At 43.5% G+C, this 23,723-nt stretch overlaps 1 protein-coding gene across 4 annotated transcripts in view; it reads left to right on the forward strand.

The window, feature by feature from the left end:
• Positions 1–23,469, forward strand: part of NSMCE2 (NSE2 (MMS21) homolog, SMC5-SMC6 complex SUMO ligase) — a 289,033-nt gene extending 265,564 nt beyond the window's left edge. For all 4 annotated transcript variants that reach the window (XM_053245628.1, XM_053245629.1, XM_053245626.1 and 1 more), the window contains exons 5-7: positions 7,455–7,558; positions 8,067–8,173; positions 23,064–23,469. In XM_053245628.1, coding sequence (XP_053101603.1) covers positions 7,455–7,558; positions 8,067–8,173; positions 23,064–23,178 — 326 coding nt within the window. In that variant the 3' untranslated portion in view covers positions 23,179–23,469. The remainder of the gene's footprint in view (positions 1–7,454; positions 7,559–8,066; positions 8,174–23,063) is intronic.
• Positions 23,470–23,723: the final 254 nt, after the last annotated feature.

Raw genomic sequence — 23,723 nt, forward strand, 5'->3', positions numbered from 1 at the left:
CAGGAGATTCGCAAGGTGTGCATGCCCCCAATATCCAATAGTGAGAACCCAAAAATGTTTGTCAGTGTCAGGTTGGCACCTGACCAACCCAACATTTCAGCCGTTTCAGCAATCCTAGATTATCAGTCCTGGTCAAATGTTGGGTTGGCGAGATGCCAACTAGACATGCCAAAAGTTTCTGGGTTCTTGTGACTAGAAATCAGGAGCACACACATCTTGTGAATCTCCCATTTCCTAGTTTGGTGGCTTCACAGGGATTGTGAAAACCAGCTCAATATGCCTTTAAATGTCTGGATTTCCTTGCATGCACCATTTTTATGGGGCATGATCCTTTCCTGATTCCACATTGCATGTGGGTATTTTTAAATATGTGCATCTCTAACAGCTGACTGTACCTGTAAGCACAGTTTGATTTTTAAGCTCAGTTACTTCTTGTACAAGAGTTTTCAAAGTAAAGCTTGAATGTCTCTTATTGGTCCATCCTACATAGCATTGCAAATAAGTCCATCCATATGTTAACTCCACTGAATGATTATGACATACAGTAAACCAGGAGCTTCTGCAATGCTTGCACATTTTCAGAGGCTCCATTTAAACCCCTATGCTTGCACATTTGCAGAGGCTCCATTTAAATCCCAGCAAGCAGGGTGCTGAATTGCATCCCATTTTGGCTTGACCCACATTAAACTGCATTGTGCAAGCCACTTGGAGCAGGCTTTTTCAGATAAATTACTCTGCACCAGAACTTTGCATGTTCTGCGTCTCAGAACTTTGCTTGCTCTGGGTTCATAGCATCATCCCGCTGGCTTCAACAGCAGAAGACCCAGACCATTCTAGAGCAAGAGATCTAAGCAACACCAGCATACGGCTGCATTCGCAGCTCTGATCTTAGTTTTGCATATCTTGGTAGTGGAATGAAGTCATCATTTTCTATATCTCATTCATGAGGTTTGTTTCCTAACTGGTTCTGTGAAAAACTACTTGTTCTTTTCATCTTGCTGTAATTTTAGTTGAGAAAGCCCCATTAAAACTAGAAAGAGTTGCCAAAGAATGAAAAATTGCATGGCCTCTGAGCTTCACTGGAATGCATACTTACTGATGAAACGGGGTTTGTGCAGTTACAAAAGCCCTCTGGTTTCTGTGTCAGTTGTGTTGCCTTTTGAATGTTTTAAAAAGTAAAGCTTTTCCCATTATTTGGAAAACAAAACCCGATCTGGTTTTTGTAATGCAGCTGTCTGTGAAACAAATTCTCTGACACATTCTCTACACACTTAAATGCACGAATGACAAGCAAATAACTACAAAGCAATGCAGTGGTGTCTGAACAGCTACTTCAGGGGCTAGTCTAGGATACTCTTCGGGCACAGTCCCACTGGGAAATTCTCCTACACAGGTTCCATTGCTATGAATGGGAGCTCAGTGGGATTGATGCAAAAGAATTTCCCAAGGGATTGTGTCTAAATAAGATATTTATTTTGCATATTTATTTATACAGTGAGCTACATCCAGATAAGATGGAGGTACTCATTGTGTGGGGTCAGAACTCAAGAGACAATTTTGATCTGCCTGTTCTGGATGGGGTCACATTTCCCCAGAAGGAACAGGTATGCAGTCTAGAGGTGCTTCTGGATCCAAGTCTCTCCTTGGTGTCCCAGGTTGAGACAGCGGCCAGAAGTGCCTTCTGTCAGCTTCGGCTGATACGCCAGCTACGTCCATTTCTTGAGTTAGACGACCTCAAAACAGTGGTACATCTGCTGGTAACCTCCAGACTGGATTACTGCAATGCGCTCTATGTGGGGTTGCCCTTGTACGTAGTCCGGAAACTACAGTTGGTCCAGAATGCGGTAGCCAGGCTGGTCTCTGAGTCATCCAGGAGAGACCATATTACTCCCGTATTGAAGGAGTTACACTGGCTGCCAATATGTTTCTGGGCAAAATACAAGGTGTTGGTCATAACCTATAAAGCCCTAAACAGCTTGGGCCCTGGGTTTTTAAGACAACGTCTTCTTCGTTATGAACCCCACCGCCCACTGAGATCATCAGGAGAGGTCCGTCTGCATTTGCCACCAGCTCGTCTGGTGGCTACTCAGGGACTAGCCTTCTCCGTTGCTGCCCTGAGGCTTTGGAATGCGCTCCCTAGTGAAAGAAGAGCCTCCCCATCTCTTACATCTTTTTAAAAGTCTCTAAAGACGCATTTCTTCACCCAGACTGTTAACTGATATTGTTTTGATTGTTTTAATGTTGTTTTTAGAATATTGTTTTAAAATTTTAAATTGTGTTTTAAATTTCTTGCTTTTAAACCTTTTGTTTTTGTTTTTAATTGACGTTTTACTTTTAATCTTGTTGTAAACCACCCAGAGACGTAAGTTTTGGGTGGTCTAAAAATATGATAGATAGATAGATAGATACATGGCTGAGTGGGGATTTGAACACAAGTCTTTCCAGTCTTAGGCCAACGCTAACCACTACACCACACTGTACTTGCTTGCCTGCTAAAACCATCACATTTACTGATGAGTTTGAGACTCAAACTTTATATAGCTGCTGAGCTTCTCCATAGGATTTCCCAGTGACTACTTGGAGAATCCTTATGTCCCTTTAAGAGTCATGCTGTCACCAAGGAGGGAAGGGGGAAGCAGAACTTCTTTCAGATGTACAGCTAAGAGGCACATGATAGGCGACGGCAGCAACTTCTGACAGAAATTCAGCTTTCATCCCATGAAGCTGCAGTGGGAGGTGCTGCACCTGTTGAATTTCTGCCTATCACACAGCTATTCAGGGTGCCGCATTTCTTTCAGGAAAATAAGGTAGCCACTCTCAACATCATAAGTCTTTAAGTAGACATGCTCTTCCAGCAAGCTTTCGAAGGCTGCCTCCGAGATATTGGCTCTTGGTCAGGTATAGGGCCTACCCCTTAGGACTAGGTAATAAAATGCAGTGCTTTCCCCTTTTTTTCAAGCTTCCCCATTATGATGCCTTTTCCAGTTATTTGGAACAGATAAATTCACATTTTTAATGTGAGCTGTTGGCTTAAAGATTTGATTATCATGTTTGATCAACATTTGACAAACATTGGCCTGGTGCAGTGGATCAGGAGCATGACTGGAAGAAGGCACCCAACCTGCCTTCTCCTCTCTCCCCTTGTGCAGCTGCCTGAGAGGGAGGAATCCTGGCTTCTTAAATCACAGTTCCATGTGTCATCTAAGCCAGGTTACTGTGGTTTAATTGCAGCTTGCAGGCCAGGATAAGCTGTAGGTAAACCTCAGTTGCCGGGATTGGACGGCACACAGAGATGTGATTTAACTGGGCAGATTTAACAGCCAAGTGCTATGGGGGAGGAGGAAAGGAAAGAGAGTGCACAGTCTTAGCACTTATTCTGGTCACATGTCTAATCCCACAAGCCAAGGTTTCTTGAATCATGTGAACTGGGACCAGTGTTTACTCTAGCAGGGATTCCCAGATGTTGTGGACTGCAACTCCCATAATCCCCAGCCAAGGGCCATTGCAGCTGGGGATGCTGGGAATTGTAGTGAACAATATCTGGGAATCCCTGTTAAGAGGGAACACTGACTGAGACCTTCAGCTTGTCCACAATTACTCATGCCCTGGTAACTTCATGTTTAGATTACTACAATGCACTGTACATGGTGCTGCTTTCAAAAACAGTTCAGAAACTGCAGTTGGTCCAAAATAGGGCTGCAAGATTATTAACTGGAACTGGGTATTTTGATTATATTGTGCCGGTGCTTCATTGGCTACACTGTCCATTTCTAAGCCCAATTTAAAGCTCTGGTTTTAACTTTTAAAGCCCTAAACAGCTTGGGACAAGGTTACCTGAAAGACCACCTTACCCCACATGCCCCTACCCAGAACGTAATATCCTCAGCAGAGGCCTTGCTCCACCCCGCTCCCCCACCAAATGAGGCAAGGTGGGTGGTGATTAGGGAGAGGGCCTTTCGTTGGTGGCATCCCTGCTAATGGAACAGCCTCCCCAGTGAGACTTGCTTGGCACCATCACTATGCTCTTTTAGACTCCAGATGAGGACCTTTTTGTTCACCCAGGCTTTTAAAATATTTTTAAATGTTTTTGTCTCTGTAGTTGTATTTGTTGGTAGTAATTGTTTTTGTTGTGTTTTTAATTGGACGTTTATTCTGCTGTTTTGTTGTTTTGAGATTCGCACAGAGAAGAATTTGTTATGGGATGGCCATATAAATAATGTTGCTATCAGTGTTTACTTTCTAACACCCTTTGAGCTTCTTAGAGGCATCTGGTGGGACACTGTGCGAAACAGAATACTGGACTAGATAGGCCATGGGCCTGATCCAGCCTTTCTAGTCCAGCATCCTGTTTCGCAGTGTTCCACCAGATGCCTCTAAGAAGCCCACAGGCCAAAAGTGCGGGCATGCTCTCTCTCCTGCTGTTGCTCCCCTGCATCTGTGGATGGAGGAGAGCCCTTAAAACCTGTTTGGTATGGCCTTCCAGGGTTTTAAAACTGTTTTAAAACTGTAAAGATTTGGCCTGGTTTTCCAGGGTTTTAAAAACTGTTTTAATTGTTTTAATAATGGTTTTATGTTGTTTTTACAGTTTTCAATTTTAACCATTGATTTTAGTTTTATTTTAATGTAAACTACCCTGAGCCATTTTTGGAAGGGCAGTATAGAAATAAAATAAAATAAAATAAATAACTAATAAATAAAACCACCAGACTAGTAGCCATCTGTCCTCCATGAATTTGTCTAAGCCCCTTTTAAAGCCATCCAAGCTAGTGGCCATAACCACATCCCATGGCAGTGAATTCCATAGAGTAATTATGTGCCGTGTGAAAAAGTAACTCCTTTTGTTGGTCCTAAATTTCCTGGCAATCAGTTTCATGAGATGACCCCTGGTTCCAGTGTTGTGAGAGAGGCAGAGAATTCCATAGATTAATTATGATAGTGTGAGCCCTTTCTCATGACCAGCGAGGAAGGGCAATAGGGTTAGCGGGGAGAAAGCCCTGAAGAGCTTACCTATCTGTGCACGAGCAGTTTCCGTTCCTTGGGTGGGTGGATCGCCTGGGCTCACGAGTGCGTTATGGGGATCCCCCCTCCCCTCTCCGAGAGCACCGCAGTCTGCTGTGCAATCCGACAGACAAGCAAAAAATGAGGTTAAGGGAGCTCTTGCTCCCTTAACCTCATTTTATAGGGAGGCTCCATAGGCAGGTTTGCCGCCATGGTGCTGCAGGGATTGGGGCTGATCCCGGAAGTATACATGCATGTGCAGAAAGGGGCTAGGCTTCCTTAGCCCGGTTTTGCGTGCACGTATGAATAGCCTCTGTAAGTTTTAACACTTGGGTTACATCTGCGTCATGCTCTTGAAAGATAAAAGTATTCTTGCTTTGTTTTTACAAGATGCAGGCATGCACCACAAAAGGCCCCATCATAGAAGAGACATTCCCTCTTGCATGAAAGGAGACGGAATCCTGCTCCTCAGATGGCACCTCCCATTCATTAATTTAGATATACTTACATTATACATAATTAAACAGTTGTTTTTTAAAAATCAGTTGCTCAGTTAATCAGGAGGACCTTTTTAATCTGTCAAAAGATTATCAATTAAACATTGCAGACCTGCTTTTGTTGGCAGACATCCAGACTAACATTGCATGCTCTAGAGCATCTTTCATGTACTCAGTGGGGAGGGGCAATTTTTGCCACTCTCACCTTCTCTTTGTAGCCCACTGTGCCTCCCCAAAATATGACCCTGAGGGTCCTGAAACCTTCAGAGACATATTTTCAGAAGGCACCGCAGAGGAAAGGAGAGACTGGCAAACATCACCCCTCCTCTGTTGCATGCATGAAATAATTTGTCTGGATGTCTGCCAATAATATATTGTTTTAATTGTGAGGTTTTTAAAAATTGTTTTTGTATCTTTGATTATTTTTGTGTTCTGTAAGATGCTTGTGATTCTCTTACGAACAGAAAGGCAGGGTTCTAAATTAAATAAATAACTTCTGTTATCCTCTGTTCTGTTTCCCAGGGGTGTGAGGGGAGAGCACTTCATACATGTTCAGATACACTTTTCTTTTTCATTACTTTGAGTGTTTGAAGACTGAGCCCAGGCACCAAAAAGGGATCCAAAGGTTGGTCTTTGGTTCCAGTTAAGTCCTGCAGATATTTTATAGCTTTACAGAAAGCTGAGAGGCCCAGTGCGACTCATATTTCATACAGAAACTACACATTTAATTACTGGAACAAAACAGAATCCTGCAAATCCTTGTTCTCATCTGTACAAGCTTTCCTCACATGTCATTGATAATCTTGCTTATCTTCATGGCGCTGATAGTGTATACCCAGTATTCAGAACATCTGCTTTGGACACGGTAGGTAATTGGGGAGCTATGTGCCACCAAGACTACAAGGGCTCTGGGTATTCTCCTTGAGTAACTGTTTCAACATGTACCGTAAGAAGGTAAAACTACTGCCTGCCTCCTGCCCCCCACCGTCTAGAACAGGGCTGCTCAACTTTGGCCCTCCTGCAGATGTTGGCCTACAATTCCCACAATCCCTAGCTATTGGCCGCTGTGGCTGGGGATTATGGGAGTTGTAGTTCAAAAACAGTTGGGGGGCCTAAGTTGAGCAGGCCTGGTCTAGACAAAAACAAGCCCAATCATACAGCACATGCTTTGCACACAGGTGGTCTCAGGTTTGGTCTGCGTTTAAAAGGATCAGGCAGCAGGTGACGGGAAGGACCTCTGCATAAGAGGGCCACTGTCAGTCCAAGTAGGCAGTGCAGACTGGATGGACAATAAAGCAGCCCCATGGATTTGTGACATTTCCTAGTCTGATTGCTTAATATATAATGTAAATGTCATTTCCAAAACATGTTAGATGAGGGGGCTTTCCTTCAGAAATTGTGAGCATAATTAAATCTCAGCAAGACTGGTGTCAACCAAAATTTGAAGAAAAACTGTACATAAAACCTCTTAGCATAGGAGCTCTCAAGCCAGGGTCCTCAGATGTTGCTGTACTACAGCTCCCATCATCCTCCCCAGCTGAAGGCCATTGTGGCTGGGGATTATGGGGGCTGCAGTCCAAACATCTGGGGATCCAAGTTTGAGAACCCATGCTCTAGCATATGCTATTCTGAACGATGGGTGTGCCCTCTCAGTACATACCGTGAAGATAAGCAGGATTATCAATGACATATGAGGTAGATTTGTACAGATGAACAGGGATTTGCAGGATTCTGTTTTGTTCCAATAATTGAGTTTTCTGACTGGGTCTAGGGATACACAGCCCAGCTTTACACATGTTGCTGGATCAGAGATACTTTGCTTATTTTATCAGTCCTAACTATTAGGGAAAGTTGTGTTTTTTGTATGGCTAAACATACAACAAGTACCACAACTTCAGTGTTCATGATGGGTGCCATGCCTTTACTGAATTGTATTCCATCCACCCCCTTACATTGTAGTTGGTCTCCAGTCAGACGCAGAAGAGAACGAGGTGCTTGAACAAGTTGACGAGGACATTGCAGTGACACAGAGTCAGCTGTTCTTCATATGTCCCATCACACAGGTAGGTGGCACACAGTGTACCAGAGAGGAGAGATTTGTCATTATTGGCTCTATTGGCTATTTAGAACTGTAAAAATAGTCCTGTTCACTAGTTATATAACTGAGTACACTTTTCAGTGCCAATGGAAATGCACCAATAAGCCCCACCCCAATGTCAATGTGTTTCGTAGCCCCACACTCTACTCCCCACAGATACTCAGGGAAACATCTTTCTGCCTACCCGATGCTCTCATTCGGAAGGTGGAGAGGTTTTTGAAGCCAAGCTAGACATGACATTAAGTGTAGCATCATCTACTTTGAGGGATTTTATTTTTGTTATTGTATTTCTAAAAATCTTAAAATAGGGTAGAATTTGGATTGGGGCCAGAGGGTTGGTGTTTAATGTTTTAATTCTGTGTCATTGTCCCAGCAAGATTGCCCCCCCCCCACCCCGGCCCCAGTTGTTATGAGCTCCCAAGTTCAAATATCTTGATACAGTTTTTCAAGTACACTCCAATTAATTGTTACAGGAAGAAATGAAGAAACCAGTCAAGAATAAAAACTGTGGTCACATCTATGAGGAAGAGGCCATCCTGGGAATGATTCAACACAAGCAGCAGCGTAAGAAGAAGGCATGGTAAGCAACCAGGCGTGTGTAAGAAAGATATGCTCCTTCGACCAGGAAAAGGCAAAATAGAGCATTGCAATTTCACAGAGCTTTAGGGAATGTAAGCATAGTTTGAAGAAGAGGAACACTCTATCTCCCCCGCACCCAGTGCTTCCACACATGCGTTTTCAGTTCCCCCACACCTTGAAAATCTATGTATCTGTATACAGCCCTTGAAGGTTCTGCCCAAATTCAGGAGGAAACTGTAACCATAAATTGTGTTTGGCACATTGCTGAGCTGTTAGCCCCATGTATGGCACACAGGAGATGTTCTGGTGCAAGAGGCCAGACTTATGGCAAGCTGAGCTCATAAAACACCACCTGGCAATATTCTGCATGCCAGGAAAGCTGTGACCTTGGACAAAAAGGAAGCAGAGCATGTTGGGGAATACTGCTTTCCCATGGGGAAAAGGAGCTTCCTAGAGTGTGTTGTGTAAATCTTGTGATTTTCTCCCCAAAGAAAAGACCCGACAGCTCCAGAGGACAGCTGGCCTTGTGGTAGCAAGCATGACTTGTCCCCTTAGCTAAGCAGGGTCTGCCCTGGTTGGATTTGAATGGGAGACCACATATGAGCACTGTAAGATATTCCCCTCAGGGGAATTTGGTATTATGCCCAAATGGTAATAGACACTGTTGAAACAGTTTTAAAGTTCCAACTCCCACCCCTCCAATATTCTTGTATAATAGCTTCAGTAGTTTCATATTCACTACAATGTAGGGTCAAATGCATAATGGTTTCTGAGACAAAGTAACCACCTTAGAACTGGCAAGACTGTACACCACCTCTTATACATCAAACTGGTACTCAAACTGTGTAGTGTAGTGGTTAGAGTGCTGGACTAGGACCAGGGAGACCCGAGTTCAAATTCCCATTCAGCCATGGGACTTGCTGGGTGACTCTGGGCCAGTCACTTCTCTTTCAGCCTAACCTACTTCACAGGGTTGTTGTGAGGAAAAACCTAAGTGTATAGTACGCCGCTCTGGGCTCCTTGGAGGAAGAGTGGGATATAAAATGTAAAAAATAAAAGGTAAAAGATTGTGTCAGTACAGGTGGACCTCGATATTTGTGGGGTTTCCATTCCATGGTACAACCATTGATACAGAAACTGCAAATATTGAGGCATTAGGACAATGGGGAATTGGGGGTTAGGTTCCCAGGTGGGGGGAAAGGTATAAAAAACATCTGATGGGGGGGGGAGGGAAGCTGCCTACCATCATAGCTGATCCCCCTGAGTTGCTCTGTGCCCCAGAATGCCTCCAAATCAGCCGATAATTATCGTCCCCCCATTCTTTTTTTAAAAACAGCCATTTCGTGGCTCCAAAACACAAAATTGTGGCTGAAAATCTATCTATCTATCTATCTATCTATCTATCATATTTTTACACTGCCCAAAACTTATGTCTCTGGGCGGTTTACAAGAAGATTAAAAGTAAAACATTAATTAAAAACAAAAACAAAAAAAATTTCAAAGCAAGAAATTTAACACACAATTTAAAATTTTAAAACAACATTCTAAAAACAACATTAAAACAATCAAAACAATATCAGTTAAAAGTCTGGATGAAGAAATGCGTCTTTAGAGACTTTTTTAAAGATGTCAGAGATGGGGAGGCTCTTATTTCACAAGGAGCACATTCCAAAGCCTCGGGGCAGCAGCGGAGAAGGCCCGACCCCTCCGTGGTCATTTCCAGCCATCCCCTACCCACGGATACACAAGGTCAAAATGTTTTCCCCCCCTTTTTTCCTCACATTCCAAGGTCAGGTGTCTTTTACCCAACCTCAGATACACGAATCTGCAGATATCGAGGTCTTCCTATATATCAACAAATAATTCACATTACTGGGGTGACTGTTAAGAAATAATATGCTTCTTTAGACTTTCAGCAACCTTCCTGGTTGTTTATCCTGTGTAATCAACCATACACTCCCATCATTGACATTTGATAGTCAAGCTTGGTTCACATAGGTCATGCCTGGTGTGTAAAACCTACCCACAACCTCCCAATTCCACCCTCAGTCCTGCCCTAGAGACTCTAACCAGAGATCCTGTTTCTAGCCTTAACCGTCCCTATCTGAACTTGTCAGTTAACTGCAACTGAATTTTACAGTCACCTTTTCACTCTGTTCCAAAGCCCCTCTCGTAGGAATTCTCCCCCGAGGAGGTTCCTAAGTTTAAATTCTTCTTGATTGACAGTATTTACTAGCCAATCAACACAGAGGGCCCAGGTTTTTGAGCAAGAGAGAGGTCAGGAAGGCCGCGGCCAGAATAGAGACCTTCCAGTTTGGCAGTAAGGGGATCAGTGGTGATTTCTGTGAAGGCCGTGTCAGTGGAGTTCAGGGAGAGAAAGCCAGATTTCAGGGAATCCAGAGTGGAGTTAGGTGAGAGAAGGTAAAAACAGCAAGGAGTTAGCAGCATGTTCCAAGAGTTTGGAAGCAAAGGGTACAGTGGGGACTGGGCAGTAGTTGGAGAGAGAATGAGTCAAGGGGCAGTTTTTTTAAGGAGAGAGTGGCAATTTGAATGCAGTAGGGAAAGAGCCCAAGGAGAGAGAAGGGTTGAAGATGTGGGGGAGAGGAGGAATCATACCAAGGGAAGATGGTAACCAGAAAACAGGAGAAGATATAATCCAGGGAGCTTGTGGAGGTATTCGATGACTACAGGGTTAACTCATCATCAGACAGGGGAAAGGAAGAGGTTGGAGAAGAAGAGGAAGACAGCATTACTTGTCACAAGACAACAGTGACAATATGAGGACTGAAAGAGCATGTGCTACTAGGAACATGCTATCGCCCTCCGGATCAAAAGGCTAAGAGTGACCTGGAGTTGGAGAAGCAAATCAAAGAGAGACAGAGCTGTAAATAATGGGTGACTTCAATTACCTTCACATAGACTGGGCAAATTCACATGCACATATTGACAGAGAGACCCAATTTCTAGACCTGCTAAATGACTGTGCCTTTGGTCGCGGAACCAACCAGAGAGAAGGCGACTTTGAACTTAATCCTGAGTGGTGCCCAGGATCTGGTGCGAGATGTCAGAGTTGTAGAACCATTGGTAAACAGTGACCATAGTGTGATCCAATTCAGCTTATATGAGATTGGAGCATTGCGAAAGAAGTCCAACACAGATGTGATGGACTTCATTAGAGGAAACTTCTCAAAAATGAGGGGACTGGTAAAAAGTAAGCTGAAAGGGAAAGTTGGGAGGGTCAGATCACTCCAGAAAGCATGTAACTTATTCAAACCACAATAACAGAAGCTCAGTTGGAATGTTTACCAACAAGAAGGAAAGGTTCTACCAAGTTTAGGAGGACACCCAGCATGGCTAACAAGTAGAGTCAGTGAAGCTATAAAAGTGAAGAAGACTTCCTTCAGAAAATGGAAGTTCTGCCCAAATGAAGAGAACAGAAAGGAACATAAACTCTGGCAAAAGAAATGCAAGGAGACAATAAGGGACAGAAAAAAGAGTTTGAGGAGCATATAGCAAGAAGTGTCAAGGGGAATAACACAATGAAGGGAAGTAAGAAATTGGGGCCCCCAGGGATCTGTATGGGGACCAGTGCTCTTTGATTTGTCCATAAATTATCTAGAAGTTAGGGTAAGCAGTGAAGTGGCCAAATTTGCAGATAACACTAAACTATTAGGATAGTGAAATCCAAACAGATTGTGAGGAGTTCAAAAAGGATCTTTCCTAACTGGATGAGTAGGCGACAAAATGGAAAATGCAGTTCAATATAAGCAAGTTTAAAGTGATGCATATTGGGGCAAAAAAACCCCAATTTCACATATTCTCTAATGGGGTCTGAGCTGTTGGTGACTGACCAGGAGAGAGATCTTGGGGTTGTGGTAGACAGCTCATTGAAAGTATTGACTCAGCACCTGTGAAAAAGGCAAATTCCATGCTAGAGATAATTAAGAAGGGAATTGAAAATAAAAATGTTAATATTATAATAACCTTATTGAGATCTATGGTGTAGCCACATTTGGAGTACTGCATACAGTTCTGGTCACTGTATCTTAACACGGACACTGTAGAACTGGGCAACCAAGATGGATCAGGGGCCTGGAGCACCGTCCTTATGAGGCAAGGCTACAGCATCTGGGGCTTTTTAGTTTGGAAAAGAGGCAACTACGGGGAGACATGATAAGAAGTGTAAAAAATTATGCATGGAGTAGAAATTGTGGACAGAGATAAAGTTTTCTCCCTCTCTCACAAAACTAGAATTGGGTCATCCCATTAAACTGAAGGCCAGGAACTTTCGGACCGACGAAAGGAAGCACTTTTTCACACAGCACATAATCTATGGAATTATCTGCCACATCTAGCTTGTATGGCTTTAAAAGGGGCTTGGACAAATTCATGGAGGACAGGTGTATCAATGGCTACTAGTCTGGTGGCTATAGGCCACTTTCAGGCTCAGAGGCAAGCTGCCTCTAAATACCAGATACAGGAGAGCATAGGAACGTAGGCCTATTCTGGTCTATCTAGCTCAGTATTGTCTTCACAGACTGGCAGCGGCTTCTCCAAGGTGGCAGACAGGAATTTCTCTCAGACCTATCTTGGAGAAGCCAGGGAGGGAACATGAAAGCCTATGCTATTCCCAGAGCAGCTCCATCCCCTATCTTATATTGCTCACACTTCTAGTCTCCCATTCATATGCAACCAGGGTGGACCCTGCTTAGCTAAGGAGACAAGTCATGCTTGCTACCACAAGACTCAAGGCTATTGTGGCTGGAGATGATGGGAGTTGTAGTCCAGCAACATCTGGGGACCCACATTTGACAATTCCTGATGCAGATGAGCTAGATGGACCAAGGACTGGATTTGGTATAAGGCAGCTTCCTATGTTCCAATGATTATTTCATCCATGCCCTAAATTTAGATAGCAAGGGCATTTATTGTGTGGTATACTGGGGAGATGCAACAATTGCAGAACTGCTTCAGAAGTTGCCAGAAAAGAACATGAACTCCACCCCCACCCCCCGAACATTCCTGAAAACGAGTCAGAACACAGCCTGCCATAACAGTGGACAGATGTTCAATTTTGCATCCTGACTTGACTCACTTTTAATATTGTTAATTATACCACTAGACTTATACATTATACATTGTATCACCTGCCACACATGGACAGATGGGTGAGACAATAAAAGGGGACAATATTGTGCTCATCAGCTGGCAAAACTATGGAATAAGACAGTTGCCAATTTTATTTATTTATTTGATTTATATACCGCCCTTCCAAAAATGGGTCCGTTGCCAATTTTGTTCTTCCCTTGTATCAGCTTAAAAGGGCCAGGGGATCAGAACATGGGGCTCGGGTATGATTTGGAACCAGGGATGGCTATAAAGTAAGGGGTTCCGCAAACAGGGCCAGGGATTCGGGAAAGTGTAGAAAGAGGCCCTTAAAGGGGATGCATCAAGGAGGAAATGGAGACATGCCTCCCATGATTTTCTCTCCCAACCTGGAGACCGTATGAGCTGTAAGATATGTGGCTTTTTGAAACCTTGGTCAACAACACTAGTACAAAGAATAAAGCCCTCTTCAGGACTGCTGAACATTCACACAACCTTTTGTTAAACAGGTACAGGTGAAACTCGGAAAATTAGAATATCGTGCAAAAGTCCATTAATTTCAGTAATGCAAATTAAAAGGTGAAACTGATATATGAGACAGACACATTACATGCAAAGCGAGATAAGTCAAGCCTTAATTTGTTATAATTGTGATGATCATGGCGTACAGCTCATGAAAACCCCAAATCCACAATCCCAGAAAATTAGAATATTACATGGAACCAAGAAGACAAGGATTGTAGAATAGAACAATATCGGACCTCTGAAAAGTATACAGTGTGCTGTGCTTGATTGGCCAGCAAACTCGCCTGACCTGACCCCATAGAGAATCTATGGGGCATTGCCAAGAGAAGGATGAGAGACATGAGACCAAACAATGCAGAAGAGCTGAAGGCTACTAATGAAGCATCCTGGTCTTCCATAACACCTCAGCAGTGCCACAGGCTGATAGCATCCATGCCACGCTGCATTGAGGCAGTAATTGCTACAAAAGGGGCCCAAACCAAGTACTGAATACATATGCATGCTTATACTTTTCATATGGGGACATGTTTGAGAACCCCTGGTTTACATTGACTGGCAGTGGCTCTCCAAGTTTCAGATGAGGGTCTTTCTCAGCCATACCTGGAGATGCTGCCAGGGATTGAACCTGGGACCTTCTACATGCAAAACAGCTGCTTTTTCACTAAGCTACAGCACAATTCCCCCTTTTTTTAAAAAAGTGGGCAACATCCAGACTACGTTAGTCATGACTAAATCACACTGAAATAATGGGACTTCAATCATGACTAACCTATCTCATTGATTTCAGTGGTGGTTAGTCATGACTAACTAGTCTGGAAGTTGCCCAGTGTTTGTTTATCAGACACATCCTGCCCTTCTTTGGAAAGCTGATGAGGCTCCCGGGTTATCTCTCCCATCCAGGTACTGAGCAAGGTGGGACTGCTTAGCCTTTAACCATGGGCTGGATGTGCACATGCATGTCAATCAGATGATAACTTGAATGTCTGTGTGGGCCATAACATATCTAACATCCCAGGAAGAACTTCCCCATCACTTGGTCCCAGTTCTAGCTGAGGTGTTAAACCTGTATCTAGCCTGCATAATTTCAGACTGGAAGTGAGGATTCACGTGACCATATGTTGCTCTATACCAAAAAACAAAACCTGAAACCAACATAGAAAAGTAGATGTCAGGAAGAAGGGTTCTGCCCAAGCCTACTCCCTGACAGCTAGTTTACTGTATGGATGGATAATTTTTTTTAATGTGGGACTATTCTCCCATATGAGCCCCCACCTCCAATCTGAAGTAAGGAAGAGAGCTGGTCTCATCCCCTTTGCCAAACAGGGTCTGCCTTGGCCTGTATTTGGATAGGTGGCTACATGTCAGCACTGTAAGATATTGCCCTTAGAGGATAGGGCCACAGCTCACTGGATTAGCATCTGCATGATTGTATGCAGAAGATCTCAGATTTATACCTTGGAATCTCCAGGTCGGGCTGGAAGTGACTCCTGCCTGAAACCTTGGAGAGCCACTGCCAATCAGTAGACAATACTGAGCTAGATGGACCAATGGTCTGACTCAGTAAAAGGCAACTTCCTATGTAAGCCATACAATTTTACCACCTTAGTGAGAATTAGATCCTGATGGCCTCTGTTAGGGATGTGCAAGCCTGTTTGAGCTTGAGCCAGACCAGGCCTGGTTTGGCTCAAGGCTAAGCCAACCCCCCCAGACTGGTTTGAGGCCAGTTCGGGGGTGCTAGAGGGCATAATTTTTTTTTAAAAGTCAGAGTCACTACCGCTACTGGGTTCAGAGGTTCCAGGGGTGCTGCTTCAGCTGGCGGGGGGGGGGGGGAGATCCTCCGGCAGCTTCCACCACCACCACCCCGGTCTCCAGAGGGCCAGTTTGGCCCATTTCAAGGGCTTTTTGGCCATTTGAGAGAACACAGTGGCCATTTTGGGGGACACTGCAGATGCTCACTGGCCATTTAATTTAATTTTTTTTAAATTACGGCCTCTAGCACCCCCAAACCAGCCCTAACCGGTTCTGATTTGAACCGAGTCGGGCCCTCGTTCAGGGATGCCAGAACTGAACGTGCCTGGTTCAGTTCGAATCCGGTTTGGATTCAAACCAAACATGGCAAACCAGTTCCATGCACATCCCAAGCCTCTGAAATACAACCCTTTTTGATAGTGCATGCATTTGGTTGCTATTCAGCAAATGACGAGAAATTATGTGATAAGAAAATAAGCAATTTAGAAATGAATGAGCCCCCTCCCCCACTCAGATTGAATTGGATTGTTAGTGAGGTGTGTAACGCATCACCATAGGGTTTCATGATGTTTCTAAATGGATAACCAGTCTGCTGCTGCCACTTCAGGAAATGTTCATCAGTCACCCTGATCCCACAAACAATTCAAGGTAGCTGTCCTTCTGTCTTCACATGGCGATTGACAGTAAAATATGCCACACAGGATAAACCACAGCCAAGGATTTTTTCTTGTTTGACATAATTGCAACACTTCTCTCCTTCACACACAGCTACATAAAACACATCTTCCAACCAGAAACAGTTTCACTCCAACTGACATTAACTATCACAGAGGTTCTCTCTATCTGCATATGGAATCCCCACTGCCCAATCCCCACAGTGCTTTTGTTGCCATTGCAACTTCCAGCAGAAAACCTCCAGTATAACTTTATACCTTACCACCATCATAAATACAAACATTTACTGGTTGAACTTCCCTATTGCCACATGCTGAGCTATTTCCCCCCAAATTGGGGACTTTTCCTGAGGTCCATGAAGACATTTCTCCTTGGTACACTACCAGTGTGCTTGGTGTGTGGGGGGCGGGGGAGAAATTAGATCTCCCACCTTTCCTCTCCCCACAGCGGGAGTGCCACCATTGCCACACCCCAAGCAAGCCTTGTTTAAAGGAAAGTGTAAGGAGGTTAGGGGGAAAGGGTGGGTGGAAAGGAAGCTCCCTGGGTAAAGGGAGAATTCTTCTCCAGCTTTGATTTTAATATGAGCCAGAGAGGAATTCAGGGGCTTTGTAATGCTCACTCCTTTTTTGAGGTAAACACTTTGAGCCCCCAAAACTTGTATTTGGGTCTGAGCTTAAAAAGCTTCACTGCTTTTCTAGAAGGGTACACAATGGGGCTAGTCACATGAGCGTGCGGGGAAGAAGGCAGGGTTCAACCTACCTTCCCCTAGATGACTGCTCAGAGCCCTGGTGGGGCACAAGCAGGTAACGCAGGTATACAGAGGCCCACAGTACATTGAGTACACCCAGTGCAACTAGAGCTCCTGTCTCTGTGCCAGCATGAGCTGCAAGCCGCTTGCACTGACACATGGTCTCATGAGTCAGTTTAAGGGCACGGTTGCACCCTTAACCTCGGCTAACAGCTGGGTTTCGGCGCTGGGTTTCGGACCGAAGCACTGCCAGGATCTATGCAGATCCCAGCGGCTCAAGGCTGGACTTGGCTGCTCACGAGAACAGCCTCAAAATGTGAACTGGCCTTTTAATTACAGCATCATTCAGCTTTGGATCATCTGCTGGAATTAGAAGACAACCGAGAGAGAGTGATCTGAGTTGTTGTGATGGGACATAAGGGAGGAGGCAGTGTTTTTGGTATTCAGGGTGCTGGCTGTATAAATCATTGACAGTAGTATAGCAAGTAAAGTGTTATTGCCAGAGGTGACCAGGTGAGTCTATGAATCTAGGTTAGGCAAACACCTTAGTTCAAAAGGAGATTGCAAACGATCTCTGTGCACAGGTCTGTTGAATCACCGCCTTGAGATTTTTATACCAGGCGGTATAAAAATTCAATCAATCAATCAATCAATCAATCAATAAAATCATTGTAAGTGGATGAGCAAAGAGGTTTGGGGCCAATATTCTCAGAAAGTCTTCTCTTGGCAAGATGAAGTATTCCAAACCAGTAGGGTGTTTTAAGAGCATTGGCTGTGGTTACAGGTTGACATCTCATTGCAGCTCAAGTGGTGGATTCAGCATCGCCCCTCTCCTCCCCTGTCTGAAATGGCACCCCTGTAGCTTCCTCCTTGGTGTCAGCTGCGATCCATCTCCTTGCTGAAGAAGCATCAACATTCCTGTGTCATCCAGAAACACTTTTGACTGGAGGCTTTCAGGGCACTTTACCAGAATTAATTAATCCTGGCAAAAACATGTGCCAGAAAGATAATAATTATCTTAACCTCTTTGTAGACTGGGGAAAAAGAAAACCAAACTGTGAGACTCCGTGGTTAGCCCAGGGCAAACACAGCAAATCAGAGACACAGTGCGGAACAGAAATAATGAGTGCTGACTCCCAGCACCAAGTGCCAAGTCTGAGACAAAATGCCCTTCCCCGAGCAAAATGGGGGCAGTATCATCATCATCTTCTTCTTACACTTCTATAGCTCTATCCAAAGGCTCTGGGCAGTGCACAACAAGTAGAATACAACAAACACCATTTAAAAGCAAACAAGTTAAAAACAATTCTGTGAAGAGGAGGGCCATGGAATATTTGGGTTTGGGGTCATGTGTGGGGATGACATGCCTTGCATCTGAGAGCCAGTTGGCAAACAATTTGACACAGAGGTCAAGTGTGCTCCAGTATTACATAAGAACATCGGAACCTGTCCTGTATCAACTCAGACCATTGGTCCACCTAGCTCAGTGCTGTACAACAGGGGTTCCCAACCTGTGGTGCTCCAGATATTGCTGAACTACAACTGCCGTTATCCCCAGCTGCAATTTATTGTGGAACCCCTGGTCTACACTGACTCGAATCTCCCCCAGCTCTTCCTGGAGATGCCAGGGAGTGAACCTGGGGCCTTCTGCATGTAAGCAGATGCTCTACCACTGAGTTATGGCCCGGTCCTTACAGCAGACAGCACTCATATGTAGTCACCCATTCAAATGCAAACCAGGGCAGACCCTGCTTAGCAAAGGGGATACTTCTTGCTGGATAATTGTCTGCCAGCAACTCTTGTGGTCACAACAGTTAGAGCTCCTTCCACATACTCCTTTTGTATCTGACTGGAGGGCATGGCACAGCTGAAGGCAGCTGGCTGTATTCATAGGGCTGGCTTGGGCCCTGAACCTCCAGTTCGGAACATAGGCAGCTGCCTTCTGCTGAGTCAGACCATTGGTCCATCTAGCTCAGTATTGTCTACACAGACTGGCAGCAACTTCTCCAAGGTTGTAGGCAGGAGTCTCTCTCTGCCTTGTCTTGGAGATGCTGCCAGGGAGGGGACTTGGAACCTTCCGCCTGCAAGGATGCAGATTCTCTTCCCAGAGTGTCTCCATCCCCTATCTTACAGTGCTTGCATATGCAGTCTCCCATTCAAATGCAGCCAGGTTGGATGGACCCTGCTTAGCAAAGGGGACAATTCATGCTTGCTACCACAAGACCAGTTCTGATCACTATTATATGAAAATTCCCAAAGCTGTATTCGTAGAGAAATAAAATAAAGATGGATTCCTGTCCCCAAGGGACTCACAATTTAAAAATAAACTGATATTGGTGGCCAGCTGTCGACCATGGCTGGATACCTTTGGTCTTGAATTGCCTTTGTATGCCTTCACGTGAAGGCTACAAACAGGTTTTTCTTTCTTTCTTTTTTAAATGAAAAACTGTCAGATTCAGGAAAGCAAATTCTTCACACTATACCAAATTCTGAGCCATTTGACTTTACTACTACACAGATATGACATGTCTGGGCTGCAGAATTGGAGCATTCCTGATTTTTTAGAAATGAGAATTGATTGTTTCCCATGACATTTGCTTTTCTGCAGTTTCTCAGCATGGCCCAGGGCAAGCCGCTTAACTTCTCTTATTTGCTCCTCTGTCTCTTCAAACTATTCCAGTAGGCATCAGTATAGTCTGTAATGCTATTACCTATTATTACTGTCATGGGCAAATTGTGCTCCACTTGACTGATCTACAAGCAGAAACATTTATATATCTCAGTTTCCCCAAGGCCATCCTTTCCACCTGCTTAGATAATTACATTCCCCATCACCTGTCTCCCTAAAACAGAGATTTCTCAGGGAGGGCAGGATCAGCATCTTCTGGTCTCTGAATCCCAGTGAAGTATAAAATAGGCAATACAATCTCTCCCTCTATTTTTCTCTGAAAATGTTTTCTTAATACCTTATTTACCCAAATCAAAGATGACTCTGAATTTAAGACAACCCCCTTTAAAAGTAGGAGTTAGATTACAGGTTATACACACAGTTACTTGAAAGGAATAGGACTCTGAATGTAAGATCCTGATTTCTAATATCAAAAAACTTGGGGGAAAGCTGGTCTTGAATTCAAGTAAACACAGTATGCACAAAATAGTACTCTGTTTCAAATCCAATTATATGTTAGAATGTGTTAAACTGTTTTATTTAGTAAACAGAGAAGAGCAAGAAAAACATCCCGACAGGGCATCAAGATACTTTCAGTTTTTTATACATCGTTTAACACATTTCTTTATCATTTTTCTATAAAATGTACATGCAAAGTAATTCATAGTAAAACGTCATTAAAACAGCAGTCACCAGTTTACCTAAAAACCATTGAGGCCAAAAATGTTTTCACCTGATGCCTGAATGATAAAAAAAGTTAGTATCAATTGAACTTGCCTGAGGACGGTGTTTTGTAACTGGGACACCGCTACTGAAAAGGCCTTCCTTGTAATAGTCACCTGTCCAGAGGTTTCACATTATTATACACATCCCTCAACACGTCTATATTGCTTTAAAAAATTTACAACATTCTATCATTCTGTAACCCAGGACACTGGCAGTGTATATTTACTTGAAATTAAATCCTAGATTATTCAGTGGGACTTACTCACAGGTAAGTGTGTATGGGATTGCACTTTAAGTCTGATTTGCTTTTTACAGATCTATCTATCTCAGAATCTTTATTATTATTATTATTATTAATTCAATTTCTATATCGCCCTTCCAAAAATGGCTCAGGGCAGTTTACACAGAGAAATAATAAATGAATAAGATGGATCTCTGTCCCCAAAGGGCTCACAATCTAAAAAGAAACATGAGATACACACCAGCAACAGTCACTGGAGGTACTGTGCTGGGGGTGGATAGGGCCAGTTACTCTCCCCCTGCTAAATAAAGAGAATCACCACGTAAAGGTGCCTCCTTGCCAAATTAGCAGGGAATTTAGCATTTCTTACACTTTAGAGGGACAGATGCAATTGAAAGTATTTTGCAATATTTCGTTATTTTGTTTTGTGTAATTTTATACTGCCCAATATATACATCTCTAGACGGTTCACACACCAATAACAAACATTAAAATGTTTATTAGCCAGCATAGCATAGTGGTTAGAGTGTTGGACTAAGACCGGGAAGACTCGAGTTCAAATCCCCATTCAAGCATGAAACTCACTGGGTGACTCTGGGCCAGTCATACATCTCAGCCTAACCTGCTTCACAGGGTTGTTGTGAAAATAAAAATAGGCATGTACACTGCTCTGAGCTCCTCGAAGGAAGAGCGGGAGATAATTGTAATAAATAAATAAAATAAATAAATTTAAAATCTCAGTATAAACTTTAGTAGTAGTAAGTTTATTACGGTCCTTAGACCATCTTAACATTTAAAATAATACATTTATAATTTACAAAATATTCGAGTTGCTAATACAGACTCTATGAAGTTTGGATGCAACAAAACAAAACTTGGCCACATTAATAGAGGTAACAGATTTAAAATTTGACAGCAAGAAGTCCAAGTAAAATTGATCCGAATGGCCAGGATTATTCTTTAAGAGAGGAGCAATGAACTTAATACGAGCATCCCTATAAAACTGACAACAGAGAATAACATGGACAACTGACTCTGTATCCCTTGAGCCACAAGGGCATCGACGCAATGCATATGGAACTTGTTTATATTAAAATGTACCATTTAAAATGGTACTTCTTTAGCTGTTTCTTATAAACCAGAAGAGATGGGGAGGCTCTGATTTTATTTGGGAGCACATCCCAGAGTCCTGGGGCAACGCTTGGGAAAGCCTGATTCCAAGTTGCCCCCAAAGGTGCTGACTGCAACCACAACTGGACATCCCTGATTATCTTAAAAGGTGCCGGGGTTCATGAAGAAGGAGGCAAATATTCTGGGCCCAGACCTTTCAGGGCTTTGTAGGTAATAATTTTGTATTTGGCCCCAAAATGTATTGGTAGCCAATACCATTCTTTTAGGATTGGGAGTAATGTGGTCTCTTCAGATAGCCCCAGAGACCAACCTGGCTGCCACATTCTGCACCAATTGCAGTTTTCAGATTACATACAAGGCAGCCCAATGTAAAGTGCATTGCAGTAGTCAAGCCTGGATGTTACCAGCATATGCACCACTGTTTTAAGGTTGGACATTTCCAGAGATGGGTGTAGCTGGCATATCAGTCAAAGCTGATAAAAAGCGCTCCTGACTACTGCCTCAGCCTGATAAATCAAGGAGAGATTTGGGCCCATAAATACTCCCAAACTATGTACCTTCTCCTTCTGGGGAAGTGTGACTCCATCCAGAACAGACATATCTAAACCACTTCCTAAGTCCCATCCTCTCACAATAACAACCTCCATCTTGTTTGGATTCAGCTTCGGTTTGTTCTCCCACATCCAGCCCATTACTGACACCAGATTCCCCTCACTTAGGGGAATTAAGGGGGATACCAGATTCCCCTCACTTAATTCCCCTCACTTAGGGGAATTAAGCCATTTCCTGATTAAGCTGACATGAAGAAATAGATCTGGGTGTCATCAACCTATTGATAGCACCCTGCACCGAATCCCCTAATCATCTTCCTGGTGGTTTCATGTAGATGTTAAAAAGCACTGGAGACAAAATGGAGCCCCGTGGGACTCCATACAGAGGCTCTTGTTTTGAAGAGCAACAGTGTCCAAGTGACACCATCTAGTATTTACCCAAGAGGTAGGAGCAGAACCACTCACTGCAAACTAGTACCTCCTACTCCCAGCTCCCTCAGGCAATTCAGGAGGATACAATGGCTGATAGTATTGATGGTATCAATTGAAAGTTCAATGGAAAAAATAAATAAAAGGCAAGTAATACTTTATTGTACTAGCCATAGGCTATGACAAACAAATAGAATGGCCCTTCTACCTGTGATCTTTTTCTGTCCCATGTTAAGAAGCCTTTTAAGTCAAGACCATTGCTCTGTCTAAAGGATACAACAAGGTGAGAAATTCAGTTTTGCTGATTTTTACTATAACTGCTCCCCGCTCCCACTTTTACAGCTGTCCCAAAATTGGCTGCAACAACCGTGAAGTCAAGAGATCAGACCTGGTGCCCCATGAAGTCCTTAAAAGAGCAATCGGCAGTCAGAGTAAACAGAGCCGGTCAACACAGTAGAAGTCAGCTGGCGCTCTGCTGGTTGTTCCGCCAAAGAAAATGTGGTGTTAGAAGAGGTCGCCAGAGATAAGTTGCTGATTGTCAGATGATTGTGTAACCAATTGTTGTTTAAAGTATTCCAATTGCAGGCAAAGTTGAAGGTCTGACCTGTCACTGAAAGCATTTTTGTTGCTGTTAGAGACTGCCAAGTGTAAAATACTGCCATTCAACTTGCTTTTCTTTCTTTTTTACATTTCATCCTGCATTTTGTATCTTACCTTTTATAAATAAAAATTTGAGTTTTTTCCCTTCTTTTTGCAAAACATCTGTTAAATAAGGGTGTACATTATACGTAGATTATTCCATACAGGTTAAAGTATAAATAATCTGAACTTGGCAGGTACTTACGCTTGGATGTAGGAGTTAATGATGAGCAATTCTGTTAAGAGTCCTGGAGTGAGCCACTGAGACTGTCTTTGGCATCCATAAACAACCCATCGGAGTTTGTATCCCTTGCCCTGAATACAGTCCACACAGAGTGGTAATACAGGAGTGTTGACTGGTGG

The sequence above is a fragment of the Hemicordylus capensis genome, chromosome 4 (genome assembly GCF_027244095.1).
Source record: "Hemicordylus capensis ecotype Gifberg chromosome 4, rHemCap1.1.pri, whole genome shotgun sequence".
NCBI classification, from domain to species: domain Eukaryota; kingdom Metazoa; phylum Chordata; class Lepidosauria; order Squamata; family Cordylidae; genus Hemicordylus; species Hemicordylus capensis.